Below are 18090 nucleotides of genomic sequence, written 5' to 3'. Positions count from 1 at the left end.
TCATGTCTTAGTGTTTCTCTTGTTGAACTGGCAAATGGGAACTCTTTCTCAAACAAGTTTATTTAAATCATAATCTGGATCCCTCAAAGTCTCAGAAAGGTATCTCTCAAACAGTTAAATACAGGGCAGTTTAAATCTCATTCCTGATTATGAAACTGTAATTCACAATGGTTTGAATACTTGTGATATACATTTGTTTGATTTGATTACACATGAAATAATGTTTGATAAATTGGGTTTTAACTAATTCCCTTTAATTCAAGTTAATCACTGTAGTTAATCGCAGATGTTGAGAATAAATTTATTGGACATTTTTACTGGGTTTAACATGATACTTTAAGCTCTTAATTTTTTTTTACATGAGAAATTTGTGGATTTGACTTTATTATGATAATGACACTGAAGCAGGTAATGCAGATATGGACGAAGATTTTACAACAGATGCCTGTGATGTTGAGTATAAGGCCTTTGGAGGCAAGTTTGCCTTGTCAGGTAAGACAGAGAACACGTGCCCCTGCACTTGCTTTTGTGTGATTACAGGTTTGACAGGATCAATGTACTTGAATGTGTGTTCTGTAATAACAATTGCATAGTGCATTTCATCTTCCAAGTGCTTTACAAACATTGAGGGGAAAATGATTTGAGTATCTCACATGGTGCTAAATATTAGACTAAAGGTTGGAGTGGGGAGCATGGTTGTCTAACTGGAAATCATTCACAATTTTTGATGTTTATATGCTTGTCATCTCATTATGTTTTGATCATATTTGTATGTTATGCTTGTTTTGATTCTTTTGGTATCTTAGACTTAGTGGTCACTTACATTTTATTTGTCTTACCAGTAGGTTATCCTTATATTTTTACTTATTGAATATTGCATTGAATCTTAGGTGGGTTAATTATAAAAATGATGATTAGTTAACTGACAGCTGCCCTTATTAATAAAGTATTTTTATATAATCTTCCTGAAACAGGTAAATAATTGATTTCTGTTAAACAAATTTTAGCTTATATGTTAACCACAATATTTTCAAACACACAAAGAAGGGATTTCAATGTTGAGGCTGAAACTCTGTCCTAAATCCCCTTTTCTGATATGTCTTGCTATTGTATATATGGTTTGTCTGATAACAAGGAATGCTGAAAAATTGCTTCAAATTGTACAAAGTTTGTTTTCTTGGAATGCTATGGGCATACTTTTCATACTATGTAATGGACTTTCCATTAAACTATAATACACCTTTTGTTTGTGTGGTTACTCTGCTTACAAGACCAACTGAAATCTGCAGAACAGTTTCTGAGACTTTCACTCAATAATTGCATAATACTGCAGATCATTAACTTTAAATAGTAAATTGTAAAGACTGGACTGCTAGTTAACCTATTTTGCAGGTGTGCTTTTCCAGTGAGATCCTATATGAAACATTGCAAATCTCTGGACCCATCAATAATGCCACTTTAGCAAATGTATGTGAAAATTTATGCAGCTTTTAAATGAATGCAATGTCATGCAGGAAAATGGGAGATTCAAGTTCATATCTGGACTCAGGCTTCCATTCTCCTGGCCTGGAGAGGCTGGGCATGTTAAAGGTATCTACTGATCTTGAGGGTAAGATGCTCAGGCCATTTCACTCCACAAAACTCCATACCAGATGATTCATGCAGCAGTTAAACAAGAAATCCTTTGCCCATCTTCTGGGTTGAAGGTAAGGTGCTGCACTGAAAATTTTAACCCTGGAGCACGTTATTGGGAAATGTAAAAAAGAATGATACAGGTCGGGGATATTCTCTTTCCTGCTGGAGCAGAGTAGTGTTCAGGTCCTACATGGAAGGTGAAGAGCCTGTTCCACAAAATAAAATACAAAATGTCTTTGGAGGCCAATAGGGACGCACAGCTCTTCTTCTTAAGTAATTGTGAATGTTTTGAACACTTAATACTACTTCTGGTCCCAGCTAGCTTTTTGAAATTCTCTTCACTGAGATGAGTTTGTCATGGGTGTGTGTACACATTTTCTGCTATTGTTTGGTTGGACACACGTTTCAGGGGAAATGACCTTTCTTTAAAGTTGACCTGCAAAAGGAAAAACAAATTATACCTTCTTACTTCTTGTGAACAGTGGCCTGAATGTTTTTTTGTTTTTTTTTGTTTTTGTTTTTTGTTTTTTTTTAAACACATGTTCATAGAATCGTAGAGCAGAAATATAGAACTATTGTGATTGGCAAAAGACTGAAAACTGAACAGTTAAGAAAGGAAGGGATTTTTAGTCAGACACTTAAAAACTTAGTTACTTGGCAACATATTCTTCCTCAAATGCCTGAGAAACACTTTACAGAATTTCTTTGCTTAAGATTCTACTATCCCTGCTAAGAAAATTCATCCTGGTTTTTGCTAGAGGGCTAGAGTAGTGGAGGAAGATTTATTATTTATCTTTAAGCTGTAAGCCAAAAATTTGTGGGAGAGGATTTAAAAATTGATATTCAGTGCCTATACATCATAATCAAAAAGAGACATTAACAATTATGTTTTTTCCTTGTAGATCATCTTTGTATTTGTTTTCATTGTATAAGCTATCTTCACAACAAAAAGAGTGGCTAGAGACTGATTTCTTTTTAATGATAAATTATGTTTTATGCAACAGCAAATATTGCCACAAAACACTAAAATTGTGGAGTGTTTGAATAATTGCAATTTTCCAGTGTCCCTTCTGGTCACTTACTTGGAAATGCCTTTAGTATCTAAGCAAAATGGGGTTGGGTTGGCTTTAACTCTGAATTTCCTCAATTTGTGAGTTTAATTCAGGCCCTTAACCATTAAACTTGCATTGAAATATTAATGGTTACTAATTTTTTTTTTATTAAATTAAAAATACCCCAAACTTATGCCATTGAATCACTATGACTTGAATTTATTTCACATTTTGGGACTAGAAAAGATGGTTGTTAAAGAGGCAGGGGAAGTCAAGCATTCCACTTTCTACTCTCTGGATTTTGGAGATAAAAAGTGTTTAACTCAATTCACTGTGTGTTAAGGTACCAAACCAGAGGTCAAAAGTGAAGAGGAGGAAAAACGCCGAATTGAGGCAAGAAGAGAGAAACAGAGGCGTAGAAGAGAGAAAAACAGTGAAAAATATGGTGATGGATACAGGTTTGTGCTGTTGGTGTTGTTTTCTATTTAACATATATCATCATTCCCAGTACAGGGATCGGCAACCTTTGGCATGCGGCCGGGATGGTTTGTTTACCTTCAGCGTCCGCAGGTTTGGCCGATTGAGGGCTGCAGGAAGCGGTGCGGGCTGAGGGATAGGCTGGCCACTGCTTCCCGCAGTCCCCATTGGCCTGGAGCGGTGAACCACGGCCAGTGGGAGCTACGATTGGCCAAACGTGTGGATGCTGCAGGTAAACTGTCCCGGCCCGCCAGGGGTTTACCCTGATGGGCTGCGTGCCAAAGGTTGCCTATCCCTGCCCTTGTAGCACCTTTTGCTGGGTGCTCTCTATAGAGGAATACATCAAAGGGTGCTAGGTATACAAGTGTTTTTAAAAAAACAATCTCTCTTGTTAGAGAGGAGATTGCTCAAGTAGAGTACTTGAAACATTTTGGAGATATAGTACCATTAATTTTTCTGAAAGTATATTATTGCACACCACTATGATCATGAGATGTTCAGATAATCATCTTTTACAGTGGTACCATCTTCCAGTACTATGCCATATGTTTCTAGTACAATTAGATGAATCTACATGCTGAAAGGGTATTCCTGCTATCCTTCTTAAGCTCCTCAGGATAGGAATTGATCTTATTCTGTGTTTCATTTGTCTCCATTTTAAGCATTACAAAAGTGCCAAATTATCAAGGAGGCCTGGTTTTCACACAAAAATGGAATACTTTAGTAAATAAGAGGAGTATTCAGTTTCAAGTATATTCCACTAAACTGTGCCCCAGGAAAATGGATTCATTAAGATTATACCGGGATCTCAAACTCTCCAGAGTGCAAGGGGAATTTTGATGTAAGATTTCAGCTTTGTAGTAAAAATAAATTGAGATCTCCCTGATGTGATTTTATTCTGAAGTGTGGGGTTTTTTTTGGTAGTTTTGTGATTATATAGGATTACGTATTATATGGGTAGAAGGAAAGAAAAGCTCCCTGACTACATCTGTTCCTCAAACTGTCTCCATTTTTTGGGTCCTCTTTCCATTCCCTGCTGTTTGTACCTTTCCCCACCAATATGAGATTGACACACCTGATAGTTTCACTATTGCTAAACACTGACAGAATTTTTTAATATCAGCAATAAAATTAACCAACCTATTTCATGCTACAGTTAAAAAAATGTTGAGTAACAGTTCAGTATGTGCCTGTTTGAAAATTCAAATAGACATCACTGGCTGGGTTTGCATTCAGCTCACTTTTGGCCCTTACCTTCAGAACCGTAGCACTGCAAATTTAGCTTTCTCTTATGTAAATGTCATTAATAAAAATTATAGAAAAAGTTGGCTTAATTTTCTACACTTAACTAGGGAAAACTTTCCTACTTGTCACAGGTGACTGAATTTATGTCCCCACATAAGCCATGTAGGTAATTCTTGAAAAACACTTAAAAAAAAAAAAAAACCCACACAAACTTACTGAACAGTAACACCTTTAACATACGTTTCTCCTGCTAGAATGGCATTCACTTGCTCATTTTGTAAATTTCGAACCTTTGAAGAGAAAGACATTGAAGCTCATTTGGAAAGTGCTGCTCACCAGGAAACATTGGATCATATTCAGAAGCAAACCAAATTTGACAAAGTAGTGATGGAGTTTCTGCACGTAAGTCATTACGTTCATAGAAATGTAGGGCTGGAATGGACCCCAAGAGATCATCTAGTACAGCCTCCTGTGCTGAGAGACATGACCAAGTAAACCCAGACCATCCCTGACAGGTGTTAGTCCAACCTTTTCTTGAAAGCCTCCAGTGACTCTTCTACAACCTAAGGATATTCCAGAATTTAATTACCCTTACAGTTAGAACATTTTTCTTAACATCTAACCTAAATCTCTCTGCTTGCTTTAGAGTAAGCCCATTACTTCTTGTCCTACCTTCAGTGGACATGGAGAACGATTAATTATGGTCCTCTTTATATACCACGGTCAGTGCACGTATAGAGTTCAGTCACAGCATGCAAAGGTAGCACCAGTAAAAATACAGTGTATACAGTGAGGCCTGGCTTAGGTAGAATAGAGTAAGTGCCCCGAACCCCTAGGGTATATACCCTACATGGCTCTCTACATGCCTATGCCGTGCCTCCCATGTCTACACTTCAAGTTTTAGTAGTGTAGTGTCCAGCTGCCTCCCCACTGCCAATGCCGTTTCCCATGGTGGAGGAGAGGAGGCAGTGGGGAAAGGCTATGACGGGGGGCAGGGAAAGGTTCTGGTGGGGGGGGAGGAAGGGAGCAGAGGAAGCAGTGGTGGGATGGGGAGGGAGCAGGGGAGATAATGGGGAAGGGCTCTGTCCTCTATGATTTCTTGAAGGTAATTGTTAATGGTTCTGAGATTGAATACCCTTGGATGAATTTTGTCAGACCTTACCAACTTGAATACATCTAAATTATCTTGATTTGTAGATTTTGGAGTTTAAATTAAATTGTACCATTTATTGTCTTCAAAACGTATTTAATTTTTCATTAGATCATTTAACTTAGGAAAAGTGTTGTCCACAGTAAACACTACTGAACAGAAAGGCAAGTTCAGAATTTTTGAAAAGTAGCATCGCTTCACAGCTAGGTAACAAAATAAGCCATTATTGAAGCTAATAGTTTTGAATGTCTTTGTTAGTCACTATGACAGAACATTCCCTTGGAACTAATAATAGTTGATATATACACATCTAATAATCAGGAGTAGAAAGAGCTGAGTAACTTTCAAAATTTAGTACGTTTCTGATTTGGGGTGTTGTGTAGGTGGAAAAATATGTCAGTCATTTAAAATTGATGTTCTGTTTCCTGCATTCTAGGAGTGTATGGTGAATAAATTCAAAAAGACAGCTATGCGCAAACAGCAGACCAACAACCAAACTGAAAATGTGCAAATTGTTGAAAAAGATGTAATGGAAGGCAAGTAACAGACTCCATATGAAAGTGCATGTTTTGGGAATACTCAGGTCTTTTTTCTTTTCTTTTTAATTTAATTTTATTCTCATTTGAACATGCTGATCTGATGTTTGGATTAAAATCAGTTCCTGTGCACTTTATAAAATCTGCTGGACTCTCTTTAAAAGCTGTTTACTCCAAAGGCAAGTCTCCTCCTGTTAGTTCTACAATTCTGGTCTCCAGTGCATCTGTAGTGTTAAAGGTCTCAAAACCTTCCAAAACTAGGTACTATTACTAAGATTTTGAGTCACATTACATATCACTTATTCCACACCCTTCCTCTTTTGGGATGAGATTCTGTTCTGGGCCTTTAAGAAGTGCAGCACTAAACTCGCAACTCGAGGAGGTGTTGGGGCTAAAATGACTTCTAAGCCACTGTTGTAGCCATTCTGGGGCTGTCCTTGGGGCTAGAGAAGCCCTTGGTGTAACTTAGCCCTAGAGACTGTTCTGAATTACAGTGACCTCCCTGCCTTATGAGCTGCGGTACTGTGTAAGCAGCCCTGCCCCAACACCCCTCTCTGTCCAGGTGGAGCTTCTATGCTGGGTCTTACAAGGGGTCTTCCGCAGGCAGCATTGTGGCTGTTTTCCAGAGAGTGTGCACTGAGAAGAATCCTCCCTCATGCTACTCTGGCCCTTTTGTAGAGCATATAGTGGCCAGGATCTTACCCTTGATCTTTGTCTTGTCTTAATTAGCACAGCACTTATCTGATAAGACATCCACTGGATCAAAGATCCACACGCTTCATGTGTAGGGAAGCCCTTAGACCTTTGGTCCAGTGGATGTCATATCTGCTAAATGCGGTATAAATTACAGTGTACTATAACATTTACAATAGTTTAAATTCAACTATTTACAGCAGTTCTAAAAAGTCACCCCCCCCTTAAATTCTCTGTGTGTGTGTGTGTGTATGTGTGTATATATATATATGTGTGTGTGTGTGTGTGTGTGTGTATATATATATATGTGTGTATATATAGGAAAACCTTTTCATGTTAGCTTGTTAACAGAAAACCTTGAATGCAAATATTGTAAGTTTTTAAGTAGAATTTGAGTCCTGCAGGTTTTCCTGTCGGGGTTGGGGGGAGAAATTCGTATATCCTTATGTAGGGCAGAGTGGCAATTCATACAGCTACTGTAATAGGATCAGTCCTATAGAAAATTATTTTTTCTTTTCTTTTTTTAACTTTAAAAATATCTAAGTACCCTAAATAAAACTAGGTTCTTCTTTGAGTGCTGGTCCCTATGTGTTTTCCACACATGGGTACCTATGCATGCCGTGTACCCGAAATCCTTAGTAAGCAGTGTCTGGTGGCCTTCACATGCAAAGTTGCTATCCTTGTGCTGCAGACAGAAAGCATAAGAGTCAGTGCAGGCTGACATTTCTCCTGTTCCATCTTACTGCTACATCACCTGACTCAGCCCTGGTCTACACTGGGGGGGGTCATCCTAAGATATGCAACTTCAGCTACGTGAATAGTTTAGCTGAAGTCGGTGTATCTTAGGTCGATTTACCTGGCCGTGAGGAGCGATTTACGCTGCCGCTCCCCGGTCGACTCCGCTTCTGCCTCTCGCGAGCTGGAGTTCCGGAGTCAACAGGGAGTGTGTTCGGGGATTGATTTATCCGCAGTAGATGAGACGTGATAAATTGATCCCCGATAGATTGATCCCTACCCGCCGATCTGGCGGGTAGTGAAGACCTGCCCTCAGAATCCTCTGGGTCCACAGTTTTCCCCAGCTTGTTTCATAGCAGCTTGTAAATATATATTGTAAATAGTTTTAATATTTAGCATAGTTAAAGTTTTGTGATAATATAGCTAGTTTGTCTTAGCTTTTCCCATTTTGGTGTCCCAGGGTTCAAGAATTGCATATCTTGCCCTTGCTCCTTCTCCATGAGCAGTTAGCACCAGTGCTGCCACTGCTGTCTGGGGAAGGTGCATATCTCAGCAAAGTGCAGTATTTGAAACTTGTTTCCCCCATGAATATGTGACACTCATGATGTTCAGCTTGGGAAACACCTCATGGAGAAGGCCATGAGATCTCACTTGTATTCAGGCAAGGGAGACTCCCCTGTATATTGACTTTGACTGATGAGCAGCAATCCTCTGAGGATGAGCTTGAGAGTGGAGCCTAGAGCTGCTAAGCCCAAGGAATTGTCACCAAGGGCTTTGCACAAGAGGGGTACTCTCATAGATACAAGGACAGATCCCCATCCAGGTCTACTCCTAAAAGAAGAGACCTCTCCCTGACTCTGTCTAGGTCAGGTGAGCCTTCGCTCACAATTCTGAAGGGCTCAGGACCACTTAAGACCCCCGGGCAGGTGGTTAAAATGCATAAGAAAAAGGATCTGTCAGGACTGCCTTTGGTTCTGATTTCTAAACATAAAGACTGTCATCCACCAGCTCCATTTAAGAGTGCTAGACCTGAGTCTTTGGTATTTTTGTTTTTTAAATAAATCAGATCTTTGAAATATTAAAGTGAATTTGATTTATTTGCCCAGGAGCATCTTTATGACTTTCAGTTATGCAACTGTGTCTTACTTTGGCAAATTTAATTAGCATGAACTGAGCTTTGTAAATGTTTGCTTGTGTATAATTGATATAGACAGTAGAGCCTCATAATTGTGGTAATGCCTTGTTTTCTTTGCTAGGCGTTACTGCTGATGACCACATGATGAAAGTTGAGACTGTTCACTGCAGTGCTTGCAGTGTGTATGTTCCTGCACTACACAGTTCTGTTCAACAGCACTTAAAATCTCCTGATCACACAAAGGGAAAACAAGTAAGATTTAGTATTTTAGAAATGTGTAATGCTCAGTTCTTTTGTTCTGTGAACTGCTGAAGGTACAGTCTAATCTGAAGAGAAACTAGAACGCAGGTTTCCTTTTTAACTTTAGAATCTTTTGTTTTGATACTGGGTATCTAATGAGGAGCAGTAACATAAGTTGTCTATTTGACAAGAGGGCTGAGTTTGTGATCTGTAGCTACGGGGTTTTTTAGTTGTGATTCAGTGTAAGATTTATATTTATATTCTGACTAATAAGTATACACTCTGATATGCTATTTTTTTTTAGTGAAAGTAATGGTTTACAAAGGTTCAACTTTCCAGTAACAGTGTATACATTAATAATAAGGTGCTTATGGCTGCCAATAAGGATCAAAAGAAAATCAGTGGTGACATACTTCTCTATTAAATTCCTCTATTAGAAATTGAAACTAGTAAGAAAACTTACTGCACTAAATATTCAGGCGTACTGTTCTTGGTTGAATGCATGAGATAACTGAAAGGAATTGTTGGAACAATAGTTATTTAAATTTATAAATAGGAGTTTAGAGCATTGATTTAGGTAATTATTTATAGTGATATTGCATTAATAGTTCATTGGCCTTTCCTGTCTGTAGCAGACTTTAATGTATACCTAGTGCAAGGACTACATTCATATATTTTGGGTGTTGCTGCTGCCATCATTTCCTCTGCAGGTTTCCTATAGACATATGCATGCCACCTCGCTGTTGTTTAAAGCCAAGGTGTTTCTTTTCATTGTTAAGCACTTTTTTAATCAGAAGGAAAAGTCTCTGATATAGAAAGAATTAGAACAATTGAGAAGTAGTAGTGATCCACAGAAACAAAATTTCCATTGCAACTTAAAATGCTGCATTTTTAATTTAACTAATCTAGTAAGGTGAATGGTTGAAAGAGGAACATGATTGGAAAAATGGTGGTAGCTGGTGAGTGGGGCTTGGAGAATAATATAAATCTGCAGTAGTTTGGACATTCCTTGTCCATTATACAGTTACTGAGATTGTGTATTTTTAATAATTATAATAATAAAGTACAGAAAATGATTAGCGGCCAATGTAAGTATAAATGTGCATTAAATTCATTCAGAGAAACCAGTTACATGGTTGCAGTTTGTAATGTAGATGAGGACTTAACTGTCCCTAAACAAGGCTAAAGCCATGGGCCAGTCCACTCACCCACATCCAAATACAGCTGTGTTGTGTAGGTTGGACCTTTGATGCCAAGAGTTAGTGTTTCCTGCTTTGACAAGAAATGTGTAACAGCTCTAATGTAGCAGCTAATGTAGCAGCCCCTAACCAATATATCATGAATTAAATTTGTATCACATGACTGTTTAAATAGATCAGGTTTGTAATAGTTACAATTAAATCCATTTCATAGGCCTACAGAGAACAAATAAAAAGGGAGAGTGTACTGACTGCTACCAGCATCTTGAATAACCCAATAGTGAAGGCACGATATGAGCTGTATGTCAAGGTAAGATATGAATGGAAAAATGATACTGTCATCTCTGATCTTGTTTATGGAGTTACCCTGTTCTCTCTACATCCCCCATTGATGCTAATCTTAGTGCATGTTTGTCTCCTCTGCCTTCTTCCAGCACCCCAATCCCTGGAATACCCTCCCATCTTGATTCACTGAGCCACCTCTCTACCCTCTTTTAAGTACCTCACAACAATTTTGTGATGCCAATAAGTCAGCTGTTAACACTTTAAAAAAAATTCCTATTGTATTCCCATTTTGGGGTGACCTAGTTTGTCCAGTCTTGTCTCCTTTTTAGTTTTTAAGCAGAGACTCATGTTGAGTTTGTAAATTAGGTGCAGTGTGATGCTCTATTAGTAAATAACAGTATGTATGACACCGACTCTTGTAGAGGTTTCAGATTCTGTGACTTTGTATTAAAGCTGCACTAATCCTTTTGCCCAAATATCCTACTTCATCAGTAACATAAATTCAAAGATTCCATTGCACATCTCATAACTGTCATACTAAATTGCTAATATGTCCAGAGATCACTTGATTATTCCACTTCTGTTTGCTGCAGAAGAAAATGACTAGTCTGATATAATTTATTTCAGTGTCCAAATAAATCAGCATTACCGATAGCAGTCGGTGCCACCATAAACTTAGAATTAAAGTACCTTTGCAACCCTTGAGCAGGACATTTGTTGGGGTGCCTGTCAATGCAGTTTCATATATAATGCCTAATTTTCTGGATCAACTAAATATACTCTCCTTTGATATTTAAACTCAAGTGAGAGTAACTATAAGTAGGTGTCAAAATAGCCATCATTTTGTCCCTACAAAGGTGTCAAAATAATACAGATTTTTCAATCTATACTGACAAGAGTAAAGTCTTCAGGAAAAATTACAAGATTGCAATCAATATGCCAAATAACCAACATTTAAAATGTCAAACTGTTCTGATGCTGTGAGATTTAGAATGGATGCATCAGTTGAAACCATGAGCTCCAGCCTCTTGAGTCTTTAATTAAATTCTGCAAATACACAGAATTTGGACTTACAGTTCAATATCCTTAGCAAAACATTTCTAGCATGCCAGCTAAGGGGGGAGGGGGGAGAGAGAATAGAAGTAAATTTGTTTAGGTGACTTTAAAAGTGCATTCTATACTTTCAACTTGGAATTTCCTGGTTTTCTTGCATATAAATCTGAAATCTTTTAGCCATAAGTGTCGCTTTGGGCTGCATGTGCAACCGGTGTACTTTTGCACCTCTCACAGGAAGGGTATAAAAGGCAGAGAAGCACCAACTGCCACTCAGTTCCTTCTAACTGCCTGTGGTAGTGAGTAGGATGGCCAACTTGAGTTCTTCTCAGGCTCAGGTTGGCCATCCCTGAGCTACATGGCATTGTAAGCAATCTCATCATACCATCCCCTCCATAAGCTTATTGAGCTCAGTCTTGAAGTAAGTTAGGTTTTTTGCCCCTACTGCTCCCCTTGGAAGGCTGTTCCAGAACTTCATTTCTCTGATGGTTAGAAACTTTCATCTAATTTCAAGCCTAAACTTGTTCACGGTCAGTTTATATCCATTTGTTCTTGTGTCCACATTGGACCTTAACTTAAATAACATCTCTCCCTCCCTGGTATTTATCCCTCTGATGTATTCATAGAGAGCAATCATATCTCACCCACAGCCTTCTTTTCATTAAACCTAACCTGATTTCTGTGGTGGTATTCTGCAAAGATTCAGCTACTAGTTGGTACTCTGTCTCCTCATTGATGTCTAAACATGATCAAGACCAAAATAAATAAAATAATTTTATAATACATTATTTTGAATTTGTAATTAATTATGTTATGAAATACTTACTTGTCTTTGAAACACTCAGGGCTTTTAGTTAGCTCTGTTAGGGTCCATCTGGCTGCACATCAGCATATAATCCGTATGTTGATGGTCATTTGATTTTCCCATCACCCTATGTTTTTAAAAGGCCTAATTCATATATTTCCACCAATATTAAGGAACCATTTGCTACCTGGGACTTGAGCGTGGGTCTTATGTCTGATGGACCCTCCATTTGAACTTGTCATCTTCTTTGTATTGCCTCTCTATTTAAAGTGATGTTTTTGGTAGCCATCACCTCAGCACACAAGGTGAGCAAAATTCAGGTTTTGATGGCTGACTCTCCGTATGCTGTTTCATAAGGACAGAGTTACATTCAGGCTACATCCAAGATTTTTACCAAAAGTAGTTTTGGACTTTGATCTAAATCAGTTTCTTCCCTTACTGGTATTTTTTCTTAAGCCTCATGACTCTCTTCTGTGGAGACTAAACTCCACACATTTAGACATTCTTAGGGATATGCCCTTTTATCTTTTCACAACGAAGGCTTTTTGTAAATCATCTAGACTTTTTTTGTAGCGTTGGCAATAAGTCTGAGGGGCAGGCTTTATCCTCTCAGACTCTGTAAATAGGTTAGACTGCATTAAAATTTCCTATTCTTTTGAATAAACCACCTGTTTCCCCCTCAAGTTAGGATACACTCTTCTAGGATACAGTTGATATCTGTGGCTTTCAGAAATTTCTTATTTCTGAAATTTGTAGAACAGCTACTTGAAGTTCTATTCATACATTTACCAATCATTGCTTCATTGTGACAGGTTCTAGATCAGATGCCAAGTTAGGTAGGGCTGTTCTACAGTTGTCATTTAGATAAGACTCCGTCACCCACCTCCTTGAAGGATAACTGCTAGTTCTACAGTCAGATCCATGTGGATAAATGCCTGAAGAAGAGAGGTTACTTATGTTACAGTAACCGGAGTTCTTCAAGATGTTTTTGTTCACATGGATCCCAGGACCCACCTGCCTTCCCCACTGATATAGAGTTCTTACCTGGATTTCTGTATTAGTGAAAGAACTGACTGGAAGTTTGGGCTGCTTTATACGTTTCCTATAAGAACCATCCATGAAGGTACACAGAGTGCATTCACAACCCCAGTGGACACTTCCACATCTTAGGTGCACGTGTCTGCATTGGGATCCATGCGGACAAAAGCATCTTGAACTCCAGTTACTGTAAGGTAAGTAAACTCTGTTTTCAGGCTGTGTGTGTGTGTCTCTCAAAAAAAGGCATAAATCCAGATTCAAGTGTTGCTTTTTTAACCTTAGTGTAACGCTCTCTCAATCACCCCAGAGGAGGGAGGTTCCTGGAGGGCCACGATAGCCTGTCTCCAGGCCTGTCTCTGTTTATCTGAGTACTGGGCTTGCCGGGGCTCAGGCGGCCAGCACACAACACACTCTTAAGGGGGCTCAGGCAGCCAGCAAACGACAGTCTTTTATAGGTAGACTGGGGTCACTTCTCTTCAGGGTGAGATGGCCAGGGGGACATGGGCCCTCCCTACTCCACTGCGTCCCAGCCCAGGGCTCTGGCAGGGCAGAGTTAGCTGCCCCGGGGTCGGCAGGGATCCAGCCGCAACACGCCGACGCTGGGGGTCTGGGCCTTGCAGCCAGCCCTACAGCAGCTGCCCCTGGGCCACTTCTTGCCTCCCCTGGGGTGGGTACCTCCTGCGTCCAGGCGTTGTCCAGCTCCTCTGGGTAAACAGCAGCGGGCACTCCAGGCCAGTCGTCGTCCGTTTCTGGGGCATGGACCGGGCTAGGCGGGGGATCTGCCTCTAGCTGCTCCAGACCCAGCGGGATGACCTTCCCCTCTGCAGGTTTCCCCTTGAATGGGCTGCGGGTCTGGTCTTTTATGCTTCTGGCCCCACCCTTCTCCTTCCGGCGAGGGGGGCGGGTAACGCTCCCTCACTCACCCCAGAGGAGGGAGGCCCGTCCGCCTCACTACACTTAAAAATATTGATGTTATCAAGTTCCAGTCATGTCTGTTGTTGACCTTGAACAACACTGTGGTGCTTGAAAAACATCTTAAAAAATAAACTCCAAACATATATGGCTTTCTTTACACATCATAAGCAAAAAAGGCAGAAGCCCAATATTTTTTTCCTTTTCAGATCACCTTTAAGTAATACTCTTGGAAAACTAGTTGTGCTTTAATTAGTAGCTTGTGCAAAACAGCTGTCTACATTTCATGTAATTCCATTGTTTTTACTGCTTACTGTTAATACATAGTTCTTAAAGGTGTACAGCAAAACAGAAATGTTCTGTATTGAATGTCATTACTAAACAGGGAGAGCATTCAGGAAAAAATTAAGTTTTGACTAATCTATTTAAAATAAACTTTGGTCTTTGAAATCTGCTTGCTACTTCCTGGTTCACTGAGGATAACCAAGAATATGAATTTCAGATCAGACAATTTCAGTGACCATTAAAAGGTTTATAATTCTGGGTTTAACTTGATTTTAATTTGGCCTTACAGTTCACCTTTTTGAAAAGAATAGAATTGTCTTCTTGAGAATGAATAGACTGACTTAGTGTGAATAAGAGAAGGTAGAAGGAAACCAGTTTTTTCAAATTCACCCTTCAATCCCGGGAGCAAAGCTGCTGGAGCTATATGAAGATTTGCTTCTTTGTGACTTTTAAGCATGCTGTTTTATCTATTGAGTTGTTAATGCTGAAGTGATACTGAGGTTTTATCTGCATATCTAACACTTGAGTGCTTTCAGTCTGCAGCAGCTCAAACTGTTAAGTGCCAGTTCTGACTTCATTAGAGCCAAGTATTGAGATCATGATTTCTAACATCTAGAGATTTGTGCTTCCGTTTCTCACTTTATACTCATGTGGTGTCTGTTTAAAATATAAAAATTAGATGTAGTCCATCATGAACCTCGAAAATCCATTTTTTGATCTCCGTGTGTTGCCCCAGAAATAGTGTAACAAATTTTGGCATTATTTCAACAGTTTTTTCTCTTACATGACTTGACGGCGCATGTTTTTGCTAAATAAAATTAAGGTTTCATTTTTAATATCTTAGATTTCAAAATATTTAAACAGTTTAATTTCTCTATTTTAGGGTGAAAATCCTTTTGAAATTACTGACCAATCTCAGGATCAGCAGGCAGGGGAAGAAGAAGAAGAAGACAAGGCTGATGAGCCTGCTGAAGAGGAAGAGGAGGAAGAGGAGGAGGAGGAGGAAGAAACAGAAGAACAAACTGACTTCACCCTTGACCAAACTGAAGATAACTAAATGCATGAAAATGAAAAAATTCAAATTGAAAAACGCCTTTTTATTTCTGTTCTGAAGTGGCTAAATGTAAGACTTTGTAATAGTTTCACAGATGAGACTTGTGTAACATCCCCACCCTATGCATGCATTCCATTATGCGGAGAACTTGTTTATATAACTTCTGTGTTTCCCATTTGTTTAAAATGACATTAAGATGATTTTAGTTGAGCTTTTATAGCAACCAAATTGTTAGAGCTGATTAAAACATTTTGTGTTGTATATTTTTTTAAGCTTTCTTTTTCCTTTTTTTGGTGTTGAAAATTGGCTATATTATTAGTGTTTGTTCTAATCACTTGAGGAAGGTAGTTTGAGGGTAAATATTCCAAGTGCTGTGTGACACAATACATTATGCAGCTCATAATATTTACCCCTTAGGGCTACGATGCATAAACTTAAAAATTGTGCTGTGAGTGTGGCTATTTTTTGGACTGTATTGCACACTGTATAGTAGTGTACATGTTATAAACATGCCTTGCAGCTTTTTGTGATAAAATGTACCAGTTTATAGCAATAAAATGTTTTAGAAACATGGGTGTTCTTATTTTGTGTAGTTAAATACAAACAAAAAATAATTTTCTCAGTAGTTGTGGGGAAATGTCTGTAAGTAAAAATTCAAATATAAATCCCACTAACTCAATTTGCAAACCTACTATTCCATTTGCAGTTCAATGATTGACATGGCACCCTTTATTTGATGCTTCACAGTTTCAGTCCCCACCTATCAATATGCATTCCAGGCTTCCATCTGGTTTGTATGTATACGTGGGGAGCGTGTGCGTGTTTGTGCACACTCTGCATACAGTTCTATCCAGTTGAGGTGAAAGCCCCGTGTTAGCCTGCTGTGGAATATCTGTCCTTGTGGACCTTTGTGACATGCATTAACATTTAATATGCTTTGATCTAGTCCTCTTTTGAACTGGATTAATCAAAACACATTAACAAACTGTTAATTTGTAGCTATTTCACTGCCATTTTTATATTGCAGACAGGGTTGAAAATAAAGGAGTTTAGGGGGAAGAGGGAAGAAACTAGTGGTGGTGGAAACTAAGAGATAATTTATGTGATATAGACCAGGTTGGAGTTTCTAGACCACTGATATAATCTGGAGTGAAAAGGTGAGCAGGGGTTGGCTGAAAGAGAATGTTACTTCTTGCGAAATATAAGGTAGGTGGTCTATGAAACAAAAACATATTCAAGATGTGATCATTGACACTGACGCTGTGCTCCATATTCTTTATGAAAATTTGCTTATATAGATATGACATAACACATACTTTATGCAAGACGGGTCTTCTAAGGTATCATTGGACATGGTACGCTGCCTTCGACTTGAAGGACGTGTACTTTCACGTGTCCATAATTCTGTGCCACAGATGGATCCTCCAATTCGTGGTCAGCAACATGGCCCTCCCCTTCAGCCTCTCGGCAGCTCCTTGGGTGTTTGCCAAGTGCATGGCTGTTGTGGCAGCCTTCCTGCGGAAGCAGCAGGTGCAAGTATTCCCATACCTAGACAACTAGCTAATCAAGGGCTGCTCCCAGGCCCAAGTGGAGGACCAAATGAGCCTGTGGACAACATTCCACAGGCTTGGCCTCATTCTGAATGTAGCAAAGTCAACCATAACCCCCACTCAAAGAATAGAGTTCATCTGAGCCCTCCTGGATTCCAGTCAGGCCAGAACATTCCTCCCGGAATCTAGCTTCCTCGCCATGAACTCCATCATAGAGGATCTCAGAAGATTTCTTACCACTACAGCACGGAATTGCCCAAGACTACTCAGGAATATGGCTGCTTGCACGTATGTGGTATAGCATGCCAGGCTGTGGATCAGGCCTCTGCAGACTTGGCTAGCCCGGGTGTACAGGCCGAATCAGGACCACCTAGACAGGTCACACTCACTCCTCAGGTCCTCAAGTCCCTCCGGTGGTGGCTCGACTTGCAAGCAGTATGTGCGAGAATACCCTTTAGGGACAGCAATGGCTGAGGTCTGGAAGTCACAGATGCATTGTTAATGGGATGGGGGGGCGCATCTAGGAAAACTCAGGACTCGAGGTCTTTGGTCCCAGGGAGAACTTTCGCTGCACATCAATGTCAGGGAGCTGTCTGCGGTGCGCCTCGTTTGCCAGACCCTCCAAACCCATCTACAGGGCAGATGTGTATTGGTATTGACAGACAATACCACAGCAATGTTCTATATAAACAGACAGGGTGGTGCTCTCTTCTCTCCCATGGGTCAGGAAGCCCTCAAGCTGTGGGACTTCTGCATCACCCACTCAATATATTTGAACATATTGTATCTTCCGGGCTTGCAGAACAAATTGGCCGATCACCTCAGCAAGTCTTTTCATGGCCACGAGTGGTATCTCTGCCCTGATGTTGCGATCAACATTTTCCAAAGATGGGGATTTCCCCAAATAGACTTGTTCGGGACACATGGCAACAGGAAGTGTCAGCAATTCTGCTCCTTCCTGAATCATAGCCCAGGCTTGCGCACGGATGCCTTTTTCCTTCCTTGGAAGGG

The 18090-nt window shown here is 39.7% G+C and overlaps 1 protein-coding gene across 3 annotated transcripts in view; it reads left to right on the top strand.

Annotated features, from left to right (window-relative positions):
• The window catches only part of ZNF326 (zinc finger protein 326), a 38622-nt gene extending 22522 nt beyond the window's left edge, over positions 1-16100 (top strand). For all 3 annotated transcript variants that reach the window (XM_039484090.1, XM_039484093.1, XM_039484092.1), the window contains exons 5-10: positions 3031-3145; positions 4664-4811; positions 5996-6095; positions 8780-8910; positions 10312-10407; positions 15359-16100. In XM_039484090.1, coding sequence (XP_039340024.1) covers positions 3031-3145; positions 4664-4811; positions 5996-6095; positions 8780-8910; positions 10312-10407; positions 15359-15532 — 764 coding nt within the window. In that variant the 3' untranslated portion in view covers positions 15533-16100. The remainder of the gene's footprint in view (positions 1-3030; positions 3146-4663; positions 4812-5995; positions 6096-8779; positions 8911-10311; positions 10408-15358) is intronic.
• Positions 16101-18090: the final 1990 nt, after the last annotated feature.

This window comes from Mauremys reevesii, linkage group 8 (genome assembly GCF_016161935.1).
Source record: "Mauremys reevesii isolate NIE-2019 linkage group 8, ASM1616193v1, whole genome shotgun sequence".
Classification (NCBI taxonomy): domain Eukaryota; kingdom Metazoa; phylum Chordata; order Testudines; family Geoemydidae; genus Mauremys; species Mauremys reevesii.
Note: the sequence above shows the minus strand (reverse complement) of the source record. Positions and strands in the feature narration are given on the sequence as shown.